At 45.6% G+C, this 27,981-nt stretch overlaps 2 protein-coding genes across 4 annotated transcripts in view; one reads left to right on the forward strand and one right to left on the reverse strand.

The window, feature by feature from the left end:
- The window catches only part of CCDC38 (coiled-coil domain containing 38), a 56,250-nt gene extending 47,870 nt beyond the window's left edge, over nucleotides 1-8,380 (forward strand). For all 3 annotated transcript variants that reach the window (XM_068276781.1, XM_068276782.1, XM_068276784.1), the window contains 3 exons: nucleotides 3,500-3,702; nucleotides 6,136-6,229; nucleotides 8,226-8,380. In XM_068276781.1, coding sequence (XP_068132882.1) covers nucleotides 3,500-3,702; nucleotides 6,136-6,229; nucleotides 8,226-8,339 — 411 coding nt within the window. In that variant the 3' untranslated portion in view covers nucleotides 8,340-8,380. The remainder of the gene's footprint in view (nucleotides 1-3,499; nucleotides 3,703-6,135; nucleotides 6,230-8,225) is intronic.
- A 1,385-nt stretch (nucleotides 8,381-9,765) lies between these two features.
- Nucleotides 9,766-27,532, reverse strand: SNRPF (small nuclear ribonucleoprotein polypeptide F). Its single transcript, XM_068272761.1, has 4 exons — nucleotides 27,415-27,532; nucleotides 21,275-21,400; nucleotides 18,838-18,902; nucleotides 9,766-9,928 (listed from the first exon to the last, which is right to left on the reverse strand). The coding sequence occupies exons 1-4, from the start codon at nucleotides 27,415-27,417 to the stop codon at nucleotides 9,862-9,864; spliced, it is 261 nt and encodes an 86-aa protein (XP_068128862.1). The 5' UTR covers nucleotides 27,418-27,532; the 3' UTR covers nucleotides 9,766-9,861.
- Nucleotides 27,533-27,981: the final 449 nt, after the last annotated feature.

The raw sequence follows: 27,981 nt of genomic DNA on the forward strand, positions 1-27,981 counted from the left end.
TTCGATCAATATCCAATCGGAAAAATGATTGGAAATCTGAAAAAAATTGCATACTTGTGTACACTAGCTTTTTTCTACATCTGATCAATGTCAAATCTGAATATCGATCTGATCAGTCACTTAAAAATACACTGAAGCAAAAAAATTGATTTGTATGTGTAGTACATCTAATAAATAAAACATTAGGAGCAGAGACATGAGTCTAATATTGTTTCCAGTACAGGAAAAGTTAAGAAACTCCATTGGTTATCTATGTAAAAGAGCCATTGAGCTCCACGACTTTCAAAGTCGCAAAGAGCTCTGTCTCCTGAAGCTTATCTCCTCCAGTGTCAGTCACTGTATTTTTTTTTCACTGCAGAGGACAGTTCAAAAGGTCACTAGCCTGTTCTGTAAAATAATTTAGAATGCTGAGTAGTGTGTAAACTGCAAATATTAGAGAATGATGCAATGTTATAAAAAAAAAAACTATAAATAAAAATTAAAATGAGAATATTTTCTTCTTTTTTTCACTCCAGTGTCTCTTTATATAGGATCTGAAGTGAAAAATGCATGATGTGTACCAGGCTTTAAACACTGTTTAAACCAGATATGCATTTAAAAAGAGATTAAATCAATATTTAATATAGCTACTATAAACAAATCTACATGTACAACTATGTAAAGAAGCTAGCTTTTTGTCACGTGATCTGCACGACACTGGCAATGTTTCTGACCTCAGCAGAGTCCAGTTAGGCCCTCATCTTTAACCACTTGAGGACCCACCCTTTACCCCCCCTTAAGGACCAGCGCTGTTTGTTTGGATCTGTGCTGGGTGGGCTCTGCAGCCCCCAGCACAGATCCGCGGCCACACAGAGCGATCAGATCGCCCCCCTTTTTTCCCCACTAGGGGGATGATGTGCAGGGGGGGTCTGATCGCTCCTACCTGCAGGCATGTTGCGGGGGGGGGCACCTCAAAGCCCCCCCCGCGGCGACATTCTCCCCCCTCCCTCTCCTACCTGCTCCCCCCGGAGATCTGGGCTGCACAGGACGCTATCCGTCCTGTGCAGCCAGTGACAGGCTGTCTTCTGTCACATGGCGGCGATCCCCGGCCGCTGATTGGCCGGGGATCGCCGATCTGCCTTACGGCGCTGCTGCGCAGCAGCGCCGTACAAATGTAAACAAAGCGGATTATTTCCGCTTGTGTTTACATCTAGCCTGCGAGCCGCCATCGGCGGCCCGCAGGCTATTCACGGAGCCCCCCGCCGTGATTTGACAAGAAGCAGCCGCTCGCGCGAGCGGCTGCTTCTTGATTAATTAAGCTGCAGCTGGCGACGCAGTACTGCGTCGCTGGTCCTGCAGCTGCCACTTTGCCGACGCACGGTATAAGCGTGCGGTCGGCAAGTGGTTAAAGGACAACTGAAGTGAAACAAATATGGAGGCTGCAATATTTATTTCCTTTTAAACAATACCAGTTGCCTGGCTACCACGCTGAATTATTAGGCTGCAGTAGTGTCTAAATAACACCAGAAACAAGTATGCAGCTAATCTTGGCGGATCTGACAATGTCAGAACCACCTGACCTGCATATGCTTGTTCAGGGTCTAGGGCTAAAAGTATTAGAGGTAGTGCATCAGCACTAGCCAGGCAACTGGTATTGCTTCAAAGGAAATTAATATGGCTGCCTCCATATCCCTCTTGCTTCAGTTCTCCTTTAGGCTGGTTTCACACCAGGACGTTGCGTTTTAGGGGACGTTATGGTCGCATAACGTGCCCCTAACGCAACGCCTGGTGCTCCCTGCTTTGGACGTCAGAGTGAGCCGCGTTGTGCAGCTCACTCTGGCGTCCGTGATGCCGTGATGCGTAGTCTTGTGCGCATGCAGCATCACATGGTCCCGCCGGCCAATCGCTGCACAGAGCGGCCGCTCCAGGAAGTAAACACTGCACGTCACTGAGTGCAGTGAATATTAATTAGCCATGTGCCTGGCCGCTCTCTGCTCCTCCCCAACGTTACTGAGCATGTGCAAGCAGTCTAACGCGGCTCTGCCGCTTAGAAAGTACTGCATGCAGTACGTTGTCTGGTGGCGCAGCGTTACTATGTAACGCAACATGGGCACTGTGAACAGCCCATTGATTTTTCATTGCTGTGCGGTGGGGTGCGTTACAGGCTGCTCTAACGTGCGCCTGTAACGTCCCACTGTGAAACCAGCCTTAATGTTTACACTAAACACCAACAGTGGTGTTGGGAGTCTCCAGTGGAATACAAGCCACCTCTCAAGATGACTATGTGCATTGGTTGCCATGACTACCAGTGTGGGAGTGGATGTTAGAGAGAAAGCCAGGAGGGCATTATAGAGTAATTAGAAGCTATCACCACCAGCTACAGTGATCAGCACATCTCACAGCAGAGGATTTTTCACTATTGTGGGTTTGAGGCTTCCTGAGCATGCTGCTGTCCTTGCTTGGCAAACAGGACAAACCTTATAGGAGAACTGAGTATTATTGCCGCATAAACTGAGGAATGCAAATCCAGGGGACAGGTTCCCAGTCCACAAGAGATCTAAGGTTTCGTAAAATTCCAGAATGCATAAAATAAGAATTAAAAGCACGAGATGATAGATGGCTACTTCCTCCGAATATAATATATATCATTTGTGAGACCACATCAGGAATATGGTATACAGTTTTGGTCAACACGTCAAAGGAAGGACATCATATTTTTAGAACAGGTACAAAAATAGGCAAATAAATGAGGAGGGATGCATGGGTTAATAAAATAGTAGTTACCACTGATCTAATTTTATGTTTGTGGCTGGTACGTTTCATATTTCATGGTGATGTGTCCATCTGTTTATCGAGTGAGCCTCAGGCCAGAGTACAGTTAAAAACTGGCCCCACTTTTTCCTCCTTAGCTGCTCCAGCTGGCCAATGGTCATCATCTCTAGTCATATGATATTTGTGAACAGATAAGAGGGTGAGGGTCTAATGATAGTTGGCCAATTGGAGCAGCTTAGTGAGGGAGGATGGGACAAGCACAATTTAAGACTTATAGTGTCACTCCATAAACAATTGGACACAGTTACATGACCCAATACCCACTGGGACAAATTCCTCGCATAAGTGTATAATTATCTCTTCCAAACTAAATAAGCCCATTTTTATTGCCTATTATATTTTAACATGCATTTGACTAATCAAGCACTTTTTTGCACACAAATTACATAATTACAAGACAATCTGATAATGTGTCCTGCAACTTGCAATGTTGCCAGTTAGCTCCAGTAAAGTGTAATTATGCTTTCAAATGACATCAGACCAGTTTTTGTTGTTGTTGTTTTATATTTGTTTGTTTTTTTTGCTGTGTTAAATGTGTTAGAGCAAAAAAATTAATTTTGAGATCCATACCACAGAACTGGCAAGAGCAAGTTCACCTACTTTATGTAAGCACAGACCTAATTTCACAACGTTATAGTATAGCTGTATTTTGGTTCTGACTTATTTTCATTTTTTAATCTAATTTCAGGATAAAATGTTGTCTAAACTGACTAAACTGATTGCAAATGTTTACATTTCCTGCATTGGTGAGATCCAAGCAACAATTGACCCAATACACATGCTAGCAAGTATTGAAAACAGTATTACAGAAGTGGAGGAAAATCTGGACTCAGCTCCAAGGGAATACGTAGAAGCTGTAAGAAAAGAAAAGAACAAGGAAATGAGAAAGAGGTAAATACAATTACGGACAATAATGGGAAACTAAAGGTGCCCATACATCCAGCAATGAGCAGACCGACTAAGAGACCGGTTTCTCTCTGAGAGATCTGTTGATTGGCCATACACTGTAGGACAATTTCAGCAGGAAATCTTTCAAGAATCAGCGGTGTGAGGTTGCATCCACTGCTTGCCCGCCACTACCGCTGTCTCCCAAATGTTAGCGTCTGCCCTGATGCTCGTGCATTGTAATCATACCTGCACCAGCTTCCGTGGCTGTCCAGCTGCTTCTGGTCTCCTCCACCAGGAGGGATCTTCAGATCTGCAGATGTTTGTCAGATATGTAGATGAATGTCTGTTAAACAAGGTGTGTATGAGGATCTGCAGATCTCATAGACTATGAATGCATTTTGCAGGAACGGATCTTTTGCAGGAACAGATCTTTTGCAGATACTGAACTTTTGACTGTGTACAGCATCTTTGTGTGCAGCATCCTGCAAAGATTTCTATCTGATGGGGAGATCAGCTCAATAGAATAGACTGTGTAGAGTATAGGCCCATACACACGTCGGATTTGCGCGAACGACGGGTCGTTTGAACGTTCCGTCGTTCGCACGTTTCCGCATGAAATCCGGCGTGTGTACAGACTATCGTTCGGGAGATAAGACTGGTTACCAACGATCCGCCCGGCGGATCGTTGGTAACCAGTCTTATCTCCCGAACGATAGTCTGTACACACGCCGGATTTCATGCGGAAACGTGCGAACGACGGAACGTTCAAACGACCCGTCGTTCGCGCAAATCCGACGTGTGTATGGGCCTTAAGGTTCTCATACTACATGAAGGGTGGTAAGATTGGTCTGTGATCTTGCCTTTTCCAAAGACTTTTATCTCAAGAGTGTATGTAGCATCAGTGTGAATGGGGACAGTGCACTTGTGAGCTAGGGTGAAAGAAACATGGTTGAGACAATTTGATATCCCAAGTTGGGACATGACTAATGGCCCAGTAGGCCTGTATCAAAAAAACATTTTCTGTATTATGTAAAGTATACTGGAAAAGACAACTGTCTGGATTTGCAAATACATGCTTTTAGTAGTCTGACAGCGCATACAAAACATATGTATTCTATTTAAAAAAAGGGTACAACCAGTGGGATATCTACCTATTCATAATTATGTAGTCTCACCCATAAGGAATATAGGTACATTGAATAATTACACGGGGAGCCTCAAATATCAAAAATTATCAAATCACATTTATTTAAATACACAGACGCACATAATTCCAATTCCCACCCTTTAAAAACAAAGTAGCTGTGCTGAGATATGGAGCATAGGGCTATCTAAGGAATGCACTCCTATTAGTCTATTACCGGTATTTAATCTTCGGGCCCTTAGTATATATTTTTTTTCTCCTATATCCAGCATGAGTTAGGTGACCAATAGATGTTTCATTTCCTTGTGCTCAATTGATGTATCAATACAAGCCTTTATATTTTTCCAAACACGCTTCTCATTACATGCGGGGCATTCAACCCTCCGCATAACCGATCATTCAGTAACCAGTAACTTGTCCGGGACTCACGTGACCAAGATAGGTAATACTGCTTGTTGCATCCGCATAATGGCTCTGTAACCTTGGGCGGGTACTGTCGGTGCTGTGATAGCTATTAACCGGGTTCCCTGCGCGCCGCGTCCGGTGCCAGCATCACCAGTGGAGTGAATGTCCGTAAACGTGCTTCTCCTGGTATGATCGGGGATTGAGCGGAGGCCAGTCAGGAACTATGGTCACATGACTCAGCTCACCCGTAACCCGGGTTTCATCAGACGTGACGTCACGGTCTCTTCCCTTCCTCTTATAGCGGGAGTCCGTGGCTGCTGGATTTTACAAAGAATGTTAAAATTTCCTTGGAACCGTAATACAGAGAACAGGCTCCCTCCAGTGGCAGATTAGAGGAATACTTTTAAGTTCATATCGCTATTAAGTCCGTTAGGTTGCATAGAGTTACACTTATATATCCAATAGGATTCTTTCTTCAAAAGTTCATCATCATAGTCACCTCTACGTGGACTTATATTCAAGTTATAGATGCCCATGGCTCGTAAGTACTTTGGATCAGAATTATTATTATTAGTTATGCAAACATAGCTCCCCCAGCACCTATGCCTCATGTTCTTATTCTTACATTTCATGTTTTTTAAATAACGGTAGTCTTTTTCAGAATTGCTGGATCACTTTTGGTGTCCTCAGGAATCTTTGGAAATACCTTACTGGATGAGACCCCTCATCTTTAACTATCACAATTTGAAAAAACAAATAACTGGAGTACAGCAACATTATTATTCCTATGTTTAGTATTTGTGATAAAGGTCATACTGTTGGCACCAGTGTTTGTGTTGTGATATATATTAAACAGTTAATAAATTGTACAATACTACATTTTTCAGACTCCATGAAGAGAAACGAAAGGACCAAGAACGAAATCAAGCAGTGCGTGTAAACCGCACTATTCAAAGAGCCATCACTGATCGTCCAAAGCTTGTAAGTTAGCAGCAGTGTTAAAGGAACAATACCAGTTAAATGGCTATCCTGATCTTTCATGCATCAGTAGTTTCTTAATCACTCACCTGAAACAAACATATGGCAAATCTTGTCAGACTTCAGTCAGAGAACCTGCATGCTCAAAGTCTACGGCTAAAAGGATTATGCTGGATACACACCATGCGTTTCCGCGTTCGATGCGGCCGTCGATACGCGTCGAAAAATCTCGGAAATAATCGAATCGATGCGTATCGACGGACGCATTCGACGCGGAAATTCATGGTGTGTATCCAGCATTAGACATTAGTATACAGTAAGTATGAGACAGAGGATCAGAGGTACAGCCAAGAAATTTGCATTCATTATGGGGATACATATGCAGCCTCCATATCCCTCTCACTTTAGGCATCTTTTAACTTTTTGGGTTCATTCACATGAAAGGATTGCCTGCACAGCTACAAAGCAGTTATTTCCCCAAACAGCTATCTTAGCCATGTAACCAAATGAGAGCATGCTCAAACTGTTAGGCCTCGTTCACATTGCGTTCCGATCGCGTTAGCGGCGGACGTTTTTTTAAGCAATTTTTTCCCCTTTCCCGTTGATTTCTGTTGGTTGGACTTTTTGTAGGCGTTTTTGCAGAGCAATTCAGTTTTTCACTTCTTGACGTCAATGAGCAAGTGACTATTTTGTGAGCGGTTTTCCTATACCTTCCAATGTAGCAAAATCACCCCGAAAATGGTCATTGGAGCGCTTCTCTGAGCGGAAAGCGGACGGATCACCCTAATTTGAACTTGCGCATAGGATAGCATGGTGTAAGCGCTTTCACTGCGATTTTTAAAAATTGCAGGCGCTTACAAAAATCCAAGAACGACTCCAGTGTGAACTAAGGCCTCTTTTCCAGACAGTTGAACTGTGTACTTAGCATGCAATTACCAGGCAGCAGTGAGCAGTTATTGGGCAGCAGCAAGCAGTTGTGAGAGTTTGGGAGGCATTGCAATGAAATGTCCCTTAACCAGCCGGGCGGTATGGACGAGCTCAGCTCGTCCATCACCGCCGGAGGCTGCCGCTCAGGCCCTGCTGGGCCGATTTTAGTGAAATAAAAAGCAGCACACGCAGCCGGCACTTTGCCAGCCGCGTGTGCTGCCTGATCGCCGCCGCTCTGCGGCGATCCGCCGCGAGCAGCGGCGAAAGAGGGTCCCCCCAGCCGCCTGAGCCCAACGTAGCCGGAGCAAAAAGTTCCGGCCAGCGCTAAGGGCTGGATCGGAGGCGGCTGACGTCAGGACGTCGGCTGACGTCCATGACGTCACGCCGCTCGTCGCTATGGCGACGATGTAAGCAAAACAAGGAAGGCCGCTCATTGCGGCCTTCCTTGTTTATTCTGGGCGCCGGAGGCGATCGGAAGAACGCCTCCGGAGCGCCCTCTAGTGGGCTTTCATGCAGCCAACTTTCAGTTGGCTGCATGAAATAGTTTTTTTTTTTATTTAAAAAAAAACCCTCCCGCAGCCGCCCTGGCGATCTTAATAGAACGCCAGGGTGGTTAAAGGATACCAGAACCGAAAACAATGATAGCAGCAGTGTGTGGGGGGTTAAAAGTACATACCATCCGCTCCTCCTGCCCTCCCTCAGTCTGCCACCGTTAGTGTAATATACATGCCGGTGTCCCGGCGACTTGCTTGACCTTTCACCTGGACATACTGCGCCCTGTGTGTGCAGTATGTCCTTCCCTCTTCACTTCTGGCCGTCGCATAGCGAGCGGTTCAGAAGCCCGCGGATCCCGCTGTCTCCTCTGGGCTGCATGTGATCTCCACTACACCAAGCGTCACATAATTAGCATGTGACGCTTGGTGTAGTGGAGCGCACACGCAGCCCAGATGGGGGAGTTGACTTCATAATTGTTAAATGTCTGAACTTCCAATGAACTACGATACAGCTGAAACATACTATGTAACTCTCACACTGCAGATTATACACAAGTAAAAGTATTTGTTTTCCACAGGGTGGAAGAAAGCTTATGAAGAGATCAGAGCCGCCATCCACAAGAAAGAAGATAGCAAGTGCTAAGAAAGAGGTTTTAGCTAAAAAGGAGGAGCGCAGTTATTTCTTAACTTAAAAGTGAATTGCATTAAAGCTAAATAAACCTCCCCATCTTTATTTTATGTTTGTAAAGCTGTCAGTTTACTCCAGCTTCCCCCTAAAATGCCTGGTGGGGCCTAACCTTACCTGCCCCTGCTTATTCCCTAAAGCATAGCATGTGGCCTCTATGCTTAAATTGCTGTTAAAAGCCACTAATTGCAGCTATTAACATTGCCACCTATGCCAGTGCCGTTTAACATGGTGCTTTTTACCTGCTCGTGGTTTGGTTTTTAAAAAACACATGAACTAGCGCAAATAAAATCCTAGTTTTTGCACTGGTTCAGGTATGAAATTAATGAATTCACCTACCTTGCAATAGTGAGCTCTATGCTGGGCTCTGTTCTGTCTCCCTCTCACAGTGTCCTCTCCTCCAGTGCTCAGTCGTGTATAAGCAGAGGAAGGGGGCGAAACTTTGAAATAATTGTCGGGCAGATTGATGTGCAGGGAGACAGCAGGTGGAAAAATAATCATCTGCTCCCCTCTCTGCAATGAAGGGGAGGAAATGAAGCTGATGCTGGCAGTCATGGCTGGGCCCATATGAATGCATATACAGAAAAAAAAAAAAAAAAAAAAAACAGCACTGGCAGCCAGGACTAGTGAGCCCCCTTGTGACTATATGGGCCCCATAGCGGTCGCTATGCTGATTCCTACCCCACTGTATTCATAGTATATGGTGAACCATGCTATAAATGTAATGTTATACTTTACTGTATGGGGCTTTAAATGTTAATTTCCTGCAACAGAAAAGTAAGATCCTTCTGTTCACAAAACATTACCATGTGAACTCCTGAAAATATTTTTTCCTGTAATTCTGGATAGAACAGGGAAAGGTTGGGACCTTTGGCTTTTTTGCTGTAGTTATTGACTTCCTAAAACCGATGTCACAGCAAATATCTCCTATCAGGGTGTGGCAATTCAACTGTGGCAGGTATTCTAAACCTTCCTCTTTCTTGCCTGATGCTGCACTTTTTTTCTTTTAGCAAACTTCATGCATTTATAAATATGTTTAAGTTTTTCTGGAGTTCCACTGAAAGTGAACATAGAATATGATGTAGGCATGAGTTGTGCCACTGGAATTCCGAATTCTGAGTAAAACAGGGCCGCAGCTCATAGCCCTGACTCACACGGAAGCGCACAGGGGCAGCAAAATCCACGACCAAGTTGGTGGTGAATTTTGCAGGGGGGGATTTGGGGGGTGAAGGACCCTCTTTATGCCGCGGGATAGCGGCGTTTTAGCAGTGGCAAATATGCCCCTGCTGAATATAAGGAAAAAAGCCATTTTTATTATAGCTTCAGACTTTCTTTAACTCAATCTGGATGGCAGAGCTCTGTGAAGCTCATGACTAGTAGACAGGTTGGGTTTTTTTGGGGAGATGGCACACAAAGCGAAGACCAAACATGAATATAAACAAAAACACCTTTATTAACAGAAAATACAAATTGTTCCAACAAATAAAGAAAGAGGCGTCACAATAAATTTACAAAAAATAACCTAAGTCTCATTCTCTCATCTCGCCATCTTCTTCCTCTTCTTCTACTCCACGAATATATAAGACATTGTTACACCTATAACCAAAGAGAACATATTGTTACAATAACTTCAACACATTTACATTTACAGCATTCAAGTTTATATAACATTGCTTATTTGTTCATTCTAAAACAATTCTATTGTCAATGCGTTTTCATTTAAGGTCTGCATGTAGGGCATACTGGAAGATATGGCATGTTGCACAAATAAGATCATTAGGATCACATTATTTTACCCTAGGAAATCACTCAAGTCAAAATGGAAGCAAAGTCCATCCCCCTTTAACCACTTCCCGACCGCCCACTACACAGGGGCGGCGGGGAAGTGGAGCCCTGCAGGACGGCCTCACCCACAGAGGCGGCGGTCCATTTAAGGGCATGGGCGGAGCGATCGCGTCATCCGTGACGCGATCCTCCGCCGGCGCCTGTCACCGCTCGCTCGCCGCAACATCCCGCCGGCTATACGGAAGCGCCGGCGGGATGTTAACCCCGCGATCGCCGCATACAAAGTGTATAATACACTTTGTAATGTTTACAAAGTGTATTATACAGGCTGCCTCCTGCCCTGGTGGTCCCAGTGTCCGAGGGACCACCAGGGCAGGCTGCAGCCACCCTAGTCTGCACCCAAGCACACTGATTTCTCCCTCCCCTGCCCCAGATCGCCCACAGCACCCATCAGACCCCCCCCCTGCCCACCCCCCAGACCCCTGTTTGCACCCAATCACCCCCCTAATCACCCATCAATCACTCCCTGTCACTATCTGTCAACGCTATTTTTTTTTATCCCCCCCCCTGCTCCCTGCCCCCTCCTGATCACCCCCCACCCCTCAGATTCTCCCCAGACCCCCCCCCCCTGTTTACTGTATGCATCTATCCCCCTGATCACCCGTCAATCACCCGTCAATCACCCCCTGTCACTGCCACCCATCAATCAGCCCCTAACCTGCCCCTTGCGGGCAATCTGATCACCCCCCCACACCAATAGATCGCCCACAGATCCGACATCAGATCACCTCCCAAATCCATTGTTTACATCTATTCTCTCCTCTAAACACCCACTAATTACCCATCAATCACCCATCAATCACCCCCTATCACCACCTGTCACTGTTACCTATCAGATCAGACCCTAATCTGCCCCTTGCGGGCACCCAATCACCTGCCTACACGCTCAGATTGCCCTCAGACCCCCCCTTATCAATTCGCCAGTGCATTAATTACATCTGTTCTTCCCTGTAATAACCCACTGATCACCTGTCAATCACCTGCCAATCACCTATCACCCATCAATCACCCCCTGTCACTGCCACCCATCAATCAGCCCCTAACCTGCCCCTTGCGGGCAATCTGATCACCCACCCACACCATTAGATCGCCCGCAAACCCGCCGTCAGATTACCTCCCAAATGTATCGTTTACATCTGTTATCTTCTCTAAACACCCACTAATTACCCATCAATCACCCATCAATCACCCCCTATCACCACCTGTCACTTTTACCTATCAGATCAGACCCTAATCTGCCCCTTGCGGGCACCCAATCACCCGCCCACACGCTCAGATTGCCCTCTGACCCCCCCCCCCTTATCAATTCGCCAGTGCATTAATTACATCTGTCCTTCCCTGTAATAACCCACTGATCACCTGTCAATCACCTGCCAATCACCTATCACCCATCAATCACCCCCTGTCACTGCCACCCAACAATCAGCCCCTAACCTGCCCCTTGCGGGCAAACTGATCACCCACCCACACCAATAGATCGCCCGCAGATCCGACATCAGATCACCACCCAAGCGCAGTGTTTCCATCTATTCTCTCCTCTAAACACCCACTAATTACCCATCAATCACCCCCTATCACCACCTGTCACTGTTACCCATCAGATCAGACCCTAATCTGCCCCTTGCGGGCACCCAATCGCCCGCCTACAATCTCAGATTGCCCTCAGACCCCCCCTTATCAATTCGCCAGTGCAATATTTACATCTGTTCTCCCCTGTAATAACCCACTGATTACCTGTCAATCACCTATCAATCACCCATCAATCACCCCCTGTCACTGACACCCATCAATCACCCGCTGTCACTGACACCCATCAATCAGCCCCTAACCTGCCCCTTGTGGGCAAACTGATCACCCACCCACACCAATAGATCGCCCGCAGATCCGACAACAGATCACCACCCAAGCGCAGTGTTTCCATCTATTCTCTACCCTAAACACCCACTAATTACCCATCAATCACCCCCTGTCACTGCTACCTATCAGATTAGACCCCTATCTGCCCCTAGGGCACTCAATCACCCGCCCACACCCTCAGAATGCCCTCAGACCCCAGCCCTGATCACCTCGCCAGTGCATTGCTTGCATCTATTCTCCCCTCTAATCACACCTTGAGACACCCATCAATCACCTCCTGTCACCCCCTAGCACACCTACCCATCAGATCAGGCCCCAATTTGCCCCGTGTGGGCTCCTGATCACTCGGCCAAACCCTCAGACCCCCTTCCGATCACCTCCCCAGTGCATTGATTGCATCTATTTTCCCCTCTAACCACCCCCTGAGACACCCATCAATCACCTCCTGTCACCCCCCTAGCACTCCTATCCATCAGATCAGGCCCAATACAACCTGTCATCTAAAAGGCCACCCTGCTTATGACCGGTTCCACAAAATTCACCCCCTCATAGACCACCTGTCATCAAAATTTGCAGATGCTTATACCCCTGAACAGTCATTTTGAGACATTTGGTTTCCAGACTACTCACGGTTTTGGGCCTGTAAAATGCCAGGGCGGTATAGGAACCCCACAAGTGACCCCATTTTAGAAAAAAAAGACACCCCAAGGTATTATGTTAGGTGTATGACGAGTTCATAGAAGATTTTATTTTTTGTCAAAAGTTAGCGGAAAATAATTTTTATTGGTTTTTTTTCACAAAGTGTCATTTTTCACTAACTTGTGACAAAAAATAAAATCTTCTATGAACTTGCCATACACCTAACGGAATACCTTGGGGTGTCTTCTTTCTAAAATGGGGTCACTTGTGGGGTTCCTATACTGCCCTGGCATTTTAGGGGCCCTAAACCGCGAGGAGTAGTCTAGAAAACAAATGCTTCAAAATGACCTGTGAATAGGACGTTGGGCCCCTTAGCGCACCTAGGCTGCAAAAAAGTGTCACACATGTGGTACCGCCGTACTCAGGAAAAGTAGTATAATGTGTTTTGGGGTGTATTTTTACACATACCCATGCTGGGTGGGAGAAATTTCTATGTAAATGGACAATTGTGTGTAAAAAAATCAAACAATTGTCATTTACAGAGATATTTCTCCCACTTAGCATGGGTATGTGTAAAAATACACCCCAAAACGCATTATACTACTTCTCCTGAGTACAGCGGTACCACATGTGTGGCACTTTTTTACACCCTAAGTACGCTAAGGGGCCCAAAGTCCAATGAGTACCTTTAGGATTTCACAGGTCATTTTGCGACATTTGGTTTCAAGACTACTCCTCACGGTTTAGGGCCCCTAAAATGCCAGGGCAGTATAGGAACCCCACAAATGACCCCATTCTAGAAAGAAGACACCCAAAGGTATTCCGTACGGAGTATGGTGAGTTCATAGAATTTTGGCATTTTAGGGGCCCTAAACCGTGAGGAGTAGTCTTGAAACAAAAATGACCTGTGAAATCCTAAAGGTACTCATTGGACTTTATGCCCCTTAGTGCAGTTAGGGTGCAAAAAAGTGCCACACATGTGGTATCGCTGTACTCGGGAGAAGTAGTACAATGTGTTTTGAGGTGTATTTTTACACATACCCATGCTGGGTGGGAGAAATACCTCTGTAAATGACAATCTTTTGATTTTTTTTACAATTTTTTACAAATTTCTCCCACCCAGCATGGGTATGTGTAAAAATACACCCCAAAACACATTATACTACTTCTCCTGAGTACGGCGATACCACATGTGTGGCACTTTTTTGCACCCTAACTGCGCTAAAGGGCCCAAAGTCCAATGAGTACCTTTAGGATTTCACAGGTCATTTTGAGAAATTTCGTTTCAAGACTACTCCTCACGGTTTAGGGCCCCTAAAATGCCAGGGCAGTATAGGAACCCCACAAATGACCCCATTTTAGAAAGAAGACACCCCAAGGTATTCCGTTAGGAGTATGGTGAGTTCATAGAAGTTTTTATTTTTTGTCAAAAGTTAGCGGAAATTGATTTTAATTGTGTTTTTTCACAAAGTGTCATTTTCCGCTAACTTGTGACAAAAAATAAAATCTTCTATGAACTCGCCATACTACTAACGGAATACCTTGGGGTGTCTTCTTTCTAAAATGGGGTCATTTGTGGGGTTCCTATACTGCCCTGGCATTTTAGGGGCCCTAAACCGTGAGGAGTAGTCTTGAAACGAAATTTCTCAAAATGACCTGTGAAATCCTAAAGGTACTCATTGGACTTTGGGCCCTTTAGCGCAGTTAGGGTGCAAAAAAGTGCCACACATGTGGTATCGCCGTACTCAGGAGAAGTAGTATAATGTGTTTTGGGGTGTATTTTTACACATACCCATGCTGGGTGGGAGAAATTTCTATGTAAATGGACAATTGTGTGTAAAAAAATCAAACAATTGTCATTTACAGAGATATTTCTCCCACTTAGCATGGGTATGTGTAAAAATACACCCCAAAACACATTATACTACTTCTCCTGAGTATGGCAATACCACATGTGTGGCACTTTTTTGCAGCCTAACTGCGCTAAGGGGTCCAAAGTCCAATGAGCACCTTTAGGCTTTACAGGGGTGCTTACAATTTAGCACCCCCCAAAATGTCAGGACAGTAAACACGCCCCACAAATGATCCCATTTTGGAAAGTAGACCCTTCAAGGTATTCAGAGAGGGGCATGGTGAGTCCGTGGCAGATTTCATTTTTTTTTGTCGCAAGTTAGAAGAAATGGAAACTTTTTTTTTTTTTTTTTTTCTCACAAAGTGTCATTTTCCGCTTACTTGTGACAAAAAATAATATCTTCTATGAACTCACTATGCCTCTCAGTGAATACTTTGGGATGTCTTCTTTCCAAAATGGGGTCATTTGGGGGGTATTTATACTATCCTGGAATTCTAGCCCCTCATGAAACATGACAGGGGGTCAGAAAAGTCAGAAATGCTTGAAAATGGGAAAATTCACTTTTTGCACCATAGTTTGTAAACGCTATAACTTTTACCCAAACCAATAAATATACACTGAATGGGTTTTTTTTTATCAAAAACATGTTTGTCCACATTTTTCGCGCTGCATGTATACAGAAATTTTACTTTATTTGAAAAATGTCAGCACAGAAAGTTAAAAAAATCATTTTTTTGCCAAAATTCATGTCTTTTTTGATGAATATAATAAAAAGTAAAAATCGCAGGAGCAATCAAATAGCCCCAAAAGAAAGCTGTATTAGTGACAAGAAAAGGAGCCAAAATTCATTTAGGTGGTAGGTTGTATGAGCGAGCAATAAACCGTGAAAGCTGCAGTGGTCTGAATGGAAAAAAAGTGGCCGGTCCTTAAGGGGTAGAAAGCCCTAGGTCCTCAAGTGGTTAAAGGGAACCAGAGACGAAGCACACTCATGTATTTTACCATATCAGTGGGAACATTAGAGAAAACACCTACCCTGCTCTGTTTCATTCTTCACTGTTCAGATTGCTTCTCATTAGCCCTGATAAAATCCCCGACTGAGCATTCAGTCTGGCTTTGTTCAGGGATCTTTATAGCAGAGTCTGTCTTCTGTGCTGTCTTTTCAAGCCCAAGCCTGCCCCCTTGTGGCTCTACTCAGGAATCATAGCGGAGTCATTATAGCAAAGCCAGACTGAATGCTCAGTCGGGGATTTTATCTGGACGGATAAAAAGCAATCTGAACAGTAAATAATGAAACAGAGAGCAGGGTACGCGTTTTCTCTAATGTTCCCACTGATATATATGGAAAAATACATGAGGATGCTTCGCCTCTGGTTCTCTTTAACCTCCCTTGCGGTATGATTATTTTGGATTTTAGGGTCTAAAATTGGTGCCATTTTTTTCTGCACGCTTTCAGATCCTAAAACCAGGAAGGCAGGGAAAAAAAAAATAAAAAAATCACATACTGCAGAAAGATCTGCAGCAGCCCAGCACTTAAAGGGACACTTAAGTCAAACAAAATGAGTTTTACTCACCTGGGGCTTCCAATAGCCCCCCCCCTGCAGCTGTCCGGTGCTCTCGCCATCTCACTCCGATCCTCCTGGCCCCGCCGGCAGCCACTTCCTGTTTTGGTGACAGGAGCTGACAGGCTGGGGACGTGAGTGATTCTTCGCGTTCCTGGCCACAATAGCGCCATCTATGCTGCTATAGCATATATCATATACCATATAGTAGCATAGAGGGTGCTAATGTGTCTGGGAACGCGAAGAATCACTCGTGTCCCCAGCCTGTCAGCTTCTGTCAACCGAAACAGGAAGTGGCTTCCGGCGTGGCCAGGAGGATCGAAGGGAGACGGCGAGGGTACCGGACAGCTGCAGGGGGCTATTGGAAGCCCTAGGTGAGTAAAACTCATTTTTTTTGTTTGACTTAAGTGTCCCTTTAAAGCTGAATATAACCCTGCATTTCAACTTTGCTCTAAAACATTATTTACAGTATATTATATGCAACCAGCATTTTTTTTTTTTTTTTACTAGACGAGCATTGGAAGGGTTACACAGGGCTTTAAAGTTCCTGGAGATTTCTGCAGACGCATCCGAAGCTGAAATAGCTACATTTATGTAAACAAAATGTATCTAAGTGTTGAATGTGACTCATCTCTCTGACTGAGAAGGAGCTTGGAGGACAGCCAAAGAGCGTGTAACATTTATCGATACATATAACTAGATAGAATGTAACAATCTGAACTTCTGCATATCTCTCCACGGAACTTTAAACCTCTGTGTTTAACCCTTCCAATGCTGGTCTAGTAAAAAAAAATGATTTTTGCATATAATATGCTGTAAATAATATTTTAGAGCAAAGTTGAAATGCAGGGTTATATTCCGCTTTAACTCACCTCCCTGGGACCCAGCGCTGCAATCCTCCTCTGTCCTCCAGGTGGCGTTGTTACTCTGTAGTGAGATTGCCTTCTGTCATCACAAACGGCAATCTCAGAGGGATGCAGAGCCTCTGAGAACAGGAAGGAGAATGGCTGATGGCGTCTGGATCCCAGAGGAGGCAAGTTGAAACGCCCGCTGCGTGCTATACTCTGCACAGACCTAGCAGCTACCACGGGTCAGGCTCAGGGTTACCGCTCCGAGCTGCGTTTTTCCGCCCTGAGCCTTACTCTGTGTTACCATCAGGGAGGTTAAGCAACTTGATCAATACAGTTAGGGCCCTTTTCCACTGGCTGTGATCTACTTCAAAAAGCGTATAGCAGCCGGTTTTCTAATTGTGAGAGCACCGTGATCTACAAGTAAATAGTTTTCCTCGGAACGCAATTGTCAGCTTGCATGATTCTTATCACGCTCCGTTCCCAACAGCTACACGGTACAATTGCAGCAAGCAGAAAAGACAGCATGCGCAAATACAGTTTGCCATCGGGTTTGGAGTGAAAAGGAGCCCTCAATAACTAACCTCTTTAAAGGGAACCAGAGACGAAGCACCCTTGTGTATTTTACCATATATATCAGTAAGAACATTAGAGAAAACACTTACCATGCTCTCTGTTTCATCCTCACTGCTAAAAGTGTCTGTTATCAGCTGTGATGAGAATCCCGGACTGAGCATTCAGTCTGGCTTTGCAGGGAATTATAGCTGAGTCATTATAGCAGAGCCACAAGGGGGCAGGCTTGGGCTTGAAAAGACACCAGAGAAGACAGACTCAGCTATAATCTTTCCGTAGCAAAGCTAGACTGAGTGCTCAGTCGGGGATTCTTATCAGAGGTGATAACAGTCAGATTAAACAGAGAACAATGAAACAAAGAGCAGATTAGGTGTTTACTGTCATGTTCCCACTGATTTATAAGGTAAAATACAAGAGGGTGCTTCATCTCTGGTTCTCTAATTATCAATCCAGGTCCCAATTTGACAAATTCTATGAAGTATGGAAGTCTATGGAGTCTGGGTAGAACCATCGGATGTAGTCACCCCCCCCCCCCCCCCCCCCCCCCCACTTAGATATTAATGCCATGTTGCAGGACCTTTGACATACCATTCTGTTAGTTTTAGATCAGCAGTGCTTTATTGCATTTTGCTAACTTAAACCCGGACAATGTTTGTAATGGAGCTGCTAACTGCATTTTTCAACTTATGTAATGACTCTGGATTGCTAGGGGGATTGTCTGTGTTCATTTTGTTTTCTTGTTCTTGAAAAAAAATCTATTTAACCATCTTAGCGGTATGGACGAGCTCAGCTCGTCCATCACCGCCGATGGCTGCCGCTCAGGCCCTGCTGGGCCGATTTTGTTCAAATAAAGAGCAGCACACGCAGTCGGCACTTTGCCAGCCGCATGTGCTGCCCGATCGCCGCCGCTCTGCGGCGATTCGCCGCGAGCAGCGGCGAAAGAGGGTCCCCCCAGCCGCCTGAGCCCAGCGTAGCCGGAACAAAAAGTTCCGGCCAGCGCTAAGGGCTGGATCGGAGGCGGCTGACGTCAGGACGTCGGCTGACGTCCATGACGTCACTCCGCTCGTCGCTATGGCGACGATCTAAACAAAACAAGGAAGGCCGCTCATTGCGGCCTTCCTTGTTTATTCTGGGCGCCGGAGGCGATCGGAAGAACGCCTCCGGAGCGCCCTCTAGTGGGCTTTCATGCAGCCAACTTTCAGTTGGCTGCATGAAATAGTTTTTTTTTAATTTAAAAAAAACCCTCCCGCAGCCGCCCTGGCGATCTTAATAGAACGCCAGGGTGGTTAAAAAAAACAACAAAACAGTACACTTGAGGCTACATGCACTTACCTGATTAGAACTTCTCCCAGATGTCCTGACAACGCACCATCAATATATTCTTCTGTATTTGCCAGCTACAACATTAAAAACAAGGCTACATTACACATACAGTTCAGTAAATGTGCAAATTATACACTACAAACTCTTCAGAGCTAGTTACCCCTCAGCACTGAGCCTGAGCTCTTTTAGAAGTCAGACTAGCTCCTGACTTGCTGTTATAAGGTAGCTACTGAGAAAGTTGGAGTCTGCCTAGCAGACTCCAGGGAGGCCCAATAAAACCTAAGGCTATATCCAAACGCAAGGCCAAGACAATGGTTTCATGAGAAAAAAAAACGAGAGTACAGATGTCCAACAACAAAAGGCAAATCACTAAATTACCACTATTGGTTAGTGCCTCACACTTCTCAGTTTTTAATCATGCATCTTCTCTACATAGAGCAGAGCTAAGCAACGTGTCTCTACAGAAACTAACCCAGGATGATCAACATTTGTTCTAGGTGACAGTAATTGGGTATCTGTAAAACCTTAAAGAGAACCTGAGGTGGGTTTGAAGAATATTATCTGCATACAGAGGCTGGATCTGCCTATACAGCCCAGCCTCTGTTGCTATCCCAAACTCCCCTAAGGTCCCCCTGCACTCTGCAATCCCTCATAAATCACAGCCACGCTGCTGACAAACAGCTTGTCAGAGCTGGCTGTGTATCTCTATAGTGTCAGTCTGCTGCTCTCCCCGCCTCCTGCAGAACTCCAGTCCCCGCCTGCATCCCTTGCCTCCCTGCTGATTGGAGGGAAGGGACGGGGCAGGGACTGGAGCTATGCAGGAGGCGGGGGAGCAGCTGAGACTGACACTACAGATGTAAACACAGCCTCACAGCACGGCTGTGATTTATGGGGGATTGCAGAGTGCAGGGGGACCTTAGGGGGGGGGGGGGGGTTTGGGATAGCAACAGAGGCTGGGCTGTACAGGCAGATTCAGCCTCTGTATGCAGATAACATTCTTTAACCTCCTTGGCGGTCTGATTCTTTCCAGATTTTAGGGTCTAAAAGCGGTGCAATTTTTTTCCACTCTTTCAGACCCTAAAACCTGAAAAAAATCATTCTGGCAGGGAGATCTGCAGCAAAAAAAAACAAAAAAAAAAAGTACCTTCCTGGGCTCCTGTGCTGCAGTTTTCTCTTTGCCCACAAGATGGCGCTAATATACATATAAACGAACTTCTCTATATTTCTCTAATATAGAGAAGTTCGTTTTCAATATTAGCCCCGCCCCCGATGACGTCACGCTGCCACCACCGCTCTGCTGCTGCCACCACGGCTGCGCTGCTCCAACTGGCTGCCGGGTCCCCGGAAGAATAGCGGGGACATGGGGGATCCCGGCGGCCAGGGAAAGACCCCACACTGCCGGGGAGAGAGGCTGGAGTCCCGCTGCGCAGCGAGATCGCGCGCGGGACTCCAAAACTACAGGTAAAGCTCTGCAATGCCTACCCCGACCTGAGCTCGGGATCACCGCTAACAGCTTATTTTTTCTACCCCGAGCTCAGGTCGGGAAAACCGTCAAGGAGGTTAAACACACCTCGGGTTCTCTTTAAGGCTATGTACATCCAGTAGTTCTCCTGAAATAATCATAGTTCATCTTTCAGCATTCTGTAGTAGAAGTACTATAGTTTAAATTGTAAAAAATAAAAACCTGACAAAAATATACATAAGCAGCCAAACCAAAGCACTGGTGTTCAGTCCATATGCACTAAATATAATATAGCTTGTTTCTTTGCATGCTTTGGGGAAACTTCATGCAATTTGAGACTACCAGAGGTTTCCATTGCTGCACGGTGGATTATATAGAAAGCAAACGACTGGAATGGCCAGATGACCGCTTTTATGCATTGTACGCATTACATGACAGTCTAATCTGTCTCCTTATCTGGTGAGTGAGCACCGTGTGGGGTGAGATGTTAACTATATACCCTTTGTGAAGCTAGCCAAAACAAGTGCAACTGTGAACGAGAATACGTTTTTTGGACTCCATTAGCACCACTGTGTCTATACTATATAATAAATACTATAGCCAAAATAGTACAAAAATGATATTTTGTTTTAATAAGCGAATCAATGCTTTTGTTCCGCTGGTTGATACATTCAGCATTATCAGAGATGTTAGTTACATCCTGCTACTCTTGGTCACAGACAGGTGTGGGGTGTACACTTTATCCCAGTGCCTCCCACCAGAGACTTACAGCTTTCTGTAGACTGGCTGCAAACCGTTTCAAAAAGCGTATCGTAGCCCATTTTCCAATTGCGAGAGCACCGCGATCTACATGCAAATCGCAGTGCTCATTTCCCCATTAGTGCGCGCCAGTTTGCAGTGCAGCTCTACTTTGCAAGCTATATAAGATCTAGTAGTACATGTATTCCTGCAGTTTCTATCATGACATGCTGGAAAATACATTACCTGCATATTCATATAGCCATCAACTGAGACCAGGTACCCCTTGTATTCCATCCCCCACTTTAGCTTCACCATTACTGGCTTACCAGTAAGACCATTGAGGAATGGTTTTGGGTTTAGTGGCAAACTCTGTGAAAGCAAAATAAAAAAAAAAATTTGATTAACGGTTCAATGTCACCAAATTGGTTTAGTCTAACAAGCAAGAAAGCAGTCATAAAAATACATAGCTACAGGCTAGCAACTTATGCTGCGTACACACTTGCGATAACGATCGTTCGTAAACACCAATTAACGATCGCTCGTCCGACAATTGCATAAAGTTCTTTCCGTCGCGATCAGAAGCGATCGTTAAGGAGAGCGAGGAAAGTGCAATCATTGCACGAGCGAATTTTCCAACAAGTTGGATCCTATCGCGCGATCATCGCTGTTAAAGGTGTGTACAGCAATCGTGCGAGAACGATCGTTACAGAATGTAGTGCGCAACCGCGCATATAGCTGGAACCTACGTATTTCCAGTGTATTGTGTTTGGTAACGATCGTTCTGTGAGAATTTTGAAAAAAAAAAAAAAAAAATATCTTGATGTTAATCCAAATGTTTTGTAAAACATTAATTACATCAACCATTCTTCACTGATCGTTCGTTTCTGCAATAACAATCGCTGCGCCACATTCTCAGTTGCCTAATTTGCATTTACTGCTCTGCTCGGCCAACTATCGTTCGTCGCAGAACTATCGTTCCTAACGAGCGATAGTTATCGCAGGTGTGTACATACCATTACTGTCACAATGGAGCGGGGAGGAGGGATGATGGCGCAGCACATGACAGAACAGGAGGGATAAGAAGGAGAATGGACTTGACCTGTACTAGGCTGATATAACCTGGCTCTATCAGTTACACATCAAGGAGGACCAGGGCCGCTCTACACGTGCTAGATTTTTGGCAGATGGCCTCAACTAAGATCCATCTAGCACGGTTCTGGCTGCCTATGTCTGTGGCCTCCTTTTTCCTTCTTTCAAATGAAAGTTCAGGCTCACTTTAAGTATCAGAAAAAGGAGCTGTAAAGTGAAATGTCTGTCATAGCTTTCTACCATAAGCTGAAAAAATGTTTGTCAGTCCACTTAGAATACAGAGGCATGTAATCCTGGACAACAGGACAATGGGCTCAATTCACTAAGCTTATCTCCTGTCTTTAATAACTCTTCTAGAGTTGTTACCATGGTGATAAGGCATGTAGTATTCAGGAAACATTTTACCTCAGGCAAACCTAAAGTTAACTCTTCTGTCTTTAAGTTAACTCTTTAATCCTTAAAGAGAACCCGAGGTGTGTTTAAAGAATGCTATCTGCATACAGAGGCTGGATCTGCCTATACAGCCCAGCCTTTGTTGCTATCCCAAACCCCACTAAGTTCCCCCTGCACTCTGCAATCCCTCATAAATCACAGCCGTGCTGTAAGGGTTGTGTTTACATCTGTAGTGTCAGTCTCAGCTACTCCCCCACCTCCTGCATAGCTCCGGTCCCTGCCCCGTCCTTTCCCTCCAATCAGCAGGGAGGGAAGGGATGCAGGCGGGGACTGGAGTTCTGCAGGAGGCGGGGAGAGCAGCAGACTGACACTATAGAGATAAACACAGCCAGCTCTGACAAGCTGTTTGTCAGCAGCGTGGCTGTGATTTATGAGGGATTGCTGAGTGCAGGGGGACCTTAGGGGGGTTTGGGATAGCAACAGAGGCTGGGCTGTATAGGCAGATCCAGCCTCTGTATGCAGATAATATTCTTCAAACCCACCTCGGGTTCTCTTTAAAAAAGCTCCAAAGTTAAAGACAGGCTGTTCATTAACCGTGTGAAAATAACTACAGAAGAGGTAACGTAAGGAATGAAGAGATAAGATAACTCTCTTACTGTGTGAGGTAAGTTTTCTCTTGCCTTATCTCCAGCATGATCTTAGTGAATTGAGGCCATTGTCAGCTAAGTGATTAGCTCACTTAAAGGAAAACTGTAGGGGGGGCAGGGGAAAATGAGTTCACTTACCCGGGGCTTCTAATGGTCCCCTAATGCTGGGCATACACGGTGAGATAATGCGCTGGAATCGAGCCAGCGGCTCGATGCCGGAGCGTCCCCGCTCATCCAAATGGATCAATTCCCGCGGGCGCTTATCAGCCGCTCGTTTTTTTTCTATTGTCCGTCCGCGGGGATCAAGCGCAGAATCGATCCGCCGCGGTGATTGGACACGTCTGATATTATCAACCGAGCCATCACCGGCTCGATTGATAACAAGTATCTCACCGTGTATGCCCAGCATAAGACATCCTGTGCCCGCACAGCCACTCACTGATGCTCCGGCCCCACCTCCGGTTCACTTCTGGAATTTCAGACTTTAAAGTGAAAACCACTGCACCTGCATTGCAGTGTCCTCACTCCCGCTGATGTCACCAGGAGCGTACTGCGCAGGCCCAGTATGGTCTGTGCCTGCGCAGTACGCTCCTGGTGACATCAGCAGGAGTGAGGACACAGCAACGCCACAGGATGTCTGCGGGAGACCATTAGAAGCCTCGGGTAAGTTCAACTTTTTTTCCCCCGACCCCCCTACAGTATTCCTTTAAAATACATAGTTGATGTCCTCACATAAATTCCAATTTTAATTTTTTTCAGAGACATACATAGAAACAGCTTAACCTATGTGCAGGTAAAAATCCAATTGCTATCAGGGCATTTGATGCTCTGCCAATTCTAGACACAGGGATGGCAAAAAAAAAAAAAAAAAAAAAAAAAAAAATGAACTGACAATGCACACAAGTATATGCATTTGATGAACATCCATATCAGCCCCCGTTTCTATGGGCGTGCAATACGTGCAATCGCCCGGGGCGCTGGATTGTTGCAGCAGGAGCTGGGCGCAGAGGTAGTGGGAGCGGGTATAATAATAATAACTCGCCTTCGTTCAGCCGATCCCACGCTGCTTCAATGTACTTCCTTTCCCGGCATCTGTCTCATTAACAGCGCCCCCTGTGATGATGTTCCGCATGTCAAACCAGGGGGCGCTGTTACTGAGACAGATGCCAGGAAAGGAAGTACATTGAAGCAGCGTGAGATCGGCTATTCTGCAGAAGAAAGGTGAGTTATTACTATTATGCCCGCTCCCACCACCACTGCAGCACCTACCTACCTACTCTATACTGCAGCACCTACCTACCTACTCTATACTGCAGCACCTACCTACCTACTCTATACTGCAGCACCTACCTACCTAACCTATACTGCAGCACCTACCTACCTAACCTATACTGCAGCACCTACCTACCTAACCTATACTGCAGCACCTACCTACCTAACCTATACTGCAGCACCTACCTACCTAACCTATACTGCAGCACCTACCTACCTACCCTATACTGCTGCACCTACCTACCTACCCTATACTGCTGCACCTACCTACCTAACCTATACTGCAGCACCTACCTACCTAACCTATACTGCAGCACCTACCTACCTAACCTATACTGCTGCACCTACCTACCTAACCTATACTGCAGCACCTACCTACCTAACCTATACTGCAGCACCTACCTACCTAACCTATACTGCAGCACCTACCTACCTAACCTATACTGCAGCACCTACCTACCTAACCTATACTGCAGCACCTACCTACCTAACCTATACTGCAGCACCTACCTACCTAACCTATACTGCAGCACCTACCTACCTAACCTATACTGCAGCACCTACCTACCCTATACTGCAGCACCTACCTATCTACTCTATACTGCAGGCACCTACCTACCTAATCTATACTGCAGCACCTACCTACCTAATCTATACTGCAGCACCTACCTACCTAATCTATACTTCAGCACCTACCTACCTAATCTATACTGCAGCACCTACCTACCTAATCTATACTGCAGCACCTACCTACCTAATCTATACTGCAGTCACTTACCTACCTAACCTATACAGCAGGCACCTACTTATCTAAGCTATACTGCAATCACTTACCTACCTAACCTATACTGCAATCACTTACCTACCTAACCTATACTGCAGTCACCTACCTAACCTATACTGGCACCTACCTATCTAAGCTGTACTGCAGTCACCTACCTATCTAACCTATACTGGCACCTACCTATCTAACCTATACAGCAGTCACTTACCTACCTAAAGTATACTGCAGTCACCTACCTAAACTATACTGCAGTCACCTACCTAAACTATACTGCAGTCACCTACCTAAACTATACTGCAGTCACCTACCTAAACTATACTGCAGTCACCTACCTATCTAACCTATACTGCAGTCACTTACCTACCTAACCTATGCAGCAGACACCTACCTATCTAACCTATACTGGGGGCATCTACCTATCTAACCTATACTGCAGGCACCTAGCTAATTAACACATACTGGTGGCACCTACATAGCTAACCTATACTATGGGCACCTATACCTGATTTTTACACCCTCGCCCTGGGTGAAATTTAGCCTAGAAACTGCCCTGATCCATATCATCAGCATGAACATACCGTTTAGGTATCTTTGCCTCGGGTCAGGTATACTTTTTACATCTTGTAAACATTCAAGACTGTTGTCAGCCAAGAACCTATTGTGTGTACAGCTGTCCCCGAGGTTAATTATGCACTATGCTGGACCTTTCAGTGACAGTCCAGAGCTGAGTCCATTGTGTCCCTCCTTACCCTGACTGTGGAAGCTCCCAGAGCCATCAGACACAGAACAAGTCACAAGGCAACAGCTGAACAACACATTTGCATAGTAATGGGCACTAGTCTAGTTTAGGGGAACCAGCAGGAAACCTCATAGGGAAACTCTACCAATGTGATTGGATGGACAGCACCCACTCGAATGGCTAGGTTTCAGATACGTTGTAGTAAACTATGTCCACACTATTGAGCCAATCACAACTCTTCCTGCTGCAGAGGAGGCTGAACTGTCCAGTGAGATTTTGTGCTGGGTCCCCTAAACTAGACTAACGCCTAACAATGGGATCATACAGTGTCACTTGCAGGATCGAGTTGGACCCTGGTGGGCAAAACAAACAAAAGGGAAATTGTGCAAGTGTATGCTAGTGATTAAATTAAAATTTGACTAAGCATTTTCACTTGCTTTGCACTGAGCAGAGACACCCCTGTACTAAACAAGCACTGACATGACAAACTAGTACAGAAACGTACCGTGTATCGACCAGCTGATCCGGCCAGCTGACAATATTCAGCTGGCCCGATCATGCCGCTCGACCCACACCCGCTCGATTCCCGCCGGCGGACAATGGCAGGGAATCGAGCGGTGATAAGGAAGCGCCGGCGAGGACGAGCGGCAATCGATCTGCGCGGACGAGCGGGGATGCGCCGGCATCGAGCCGCTGGCTCGATCTGGCACATAAAACGAGCCATGTATGCCCGGCATAAGGGAACTCACTAAGAAGCATGTGATCAGGTCATAGATAAGTAGGTCCCTGATTTGCTAATACTCATGTGTTATGCTGGGAATACACAATGAGATTTCTCAGTCGATTTACTGTCCAATCTTACTTCCAATCAATTTGATTACTTTCCACTCATGTCTATGAGAAACTGTTCAGTAAAACGATGATCGAAAATAAGATCGAACAGGTCAGAAATTATCTATCGAACCATCTATCTGACACAAAATCTAATGGTGTATTCCCAGCATTAAAGCAGGGTGTGATCACAGCAAAAATCAGCTGATCAAACAAATCACATGCTTCTTCATGAGTTCTCCTGGACCTGACCATCATGACTAATCAGGCAGATACATACCTGTCAACTCCATTCATTCATCAGCTGACAAGTAATCAAAGGGCAATAGGATCCCTTACCTATAGCAGAGATTAAAACTCATCCCTATCAAATTAAATAATCCATGAACTGCACAAGACATGATCATTCTTATTACTACTAACAGTATACATAAGTATACAATGGTATATAGGGGAGTGGGAGTAACCTCAGCAGCTGCATGTAGCTCCACAGATGGAGTATAGGACGTACTGTACACTACAGAGACACAGGCCGGGTGAGCTGCAGCATGCTCAGCTGTCCAGTGCCCGGCCTCTCCCCCGTGTGACTGCAGTGACACCCGGCACCACCTCCCTTTAGCGTCCTTACCATAATGACGACAACCACAGCGCGGATCCGCCGAGCACTCAAAAGAGAAGATACCTCCGCAGACTGCACGTTACACAAACGCCGGAGGTAGCAGGAAGCGCTGCGAAAGGGAGAGCATCGAGTGGGGAAGCGAGCCTACAAGTTTAGGCTGTAAAAGCGGGAAACTTCCCCCCCTACCGAGCGGAGGTATTACATGCACATGAGCCCTAGTGTCCTCAGTTGGCGCCATCTGCTGCCTTTTCTGTACATTGCAAAGTTACTTAGAGAATTTCAGTAGTACAGTACTGTAATGTTGTTTTTCTCTGCTTGCAAAAGAGCTTTCCAGGTCTTTGGTCCGTCTGTTGAAGTTATTCGACCTACTAAGTCGAATAGCTGTTTGGCACTCATCATACCAGAGAAGTTCCGAAGATAAGTGCATCTGTACTGCACACACACAAATCCAGATTAACACATGCTCAGTATGGATGTGCTTGTCTTTGGGACTACTCTGGGACACGAGTAGTTCTGAAGGATGCCTGAGGAGCAGGGCCGGGCCGCCCGAGGCAGATGTGAGAGAGGCTCCAGCCT

The sequence above is a fragment of the Hyperolius riggenbachi genome, chromosome 3 (genome assembly GCF_040937935.1).
Source record: "Hyperolius riggenbachi isolate aHypRig1 chromosome 3, aHypRig1.pri, whole genome shotgun sequence".
Classification (NCBI taxonomy): Eukaryota; Metazoa; Chordata; class Amphibia; order Anura; family Hyperoliidae; genus Hyperolius; species Hyperolius riggenbachi.

Excerpts from the sequence above, each read along its gene's own strand:
- SNRPF (XM_068272761.1), bottom strand. Across the intron at positions 18,903-21,274 it reads ATGGCTATATGAATATGCAG|CTGGCAAATACAGAAGAATA; the intron begins GTAATGTATTTT and ends TTAATGTTGTAG. Across the intron at positions 9,929-18,837 it reads CTGGGAGAAGTTCTAATCAG|GTGTAACAATGTCTTATATA; the intron begins GTAAGTGCATGT and ends CTTTGGTTATAG.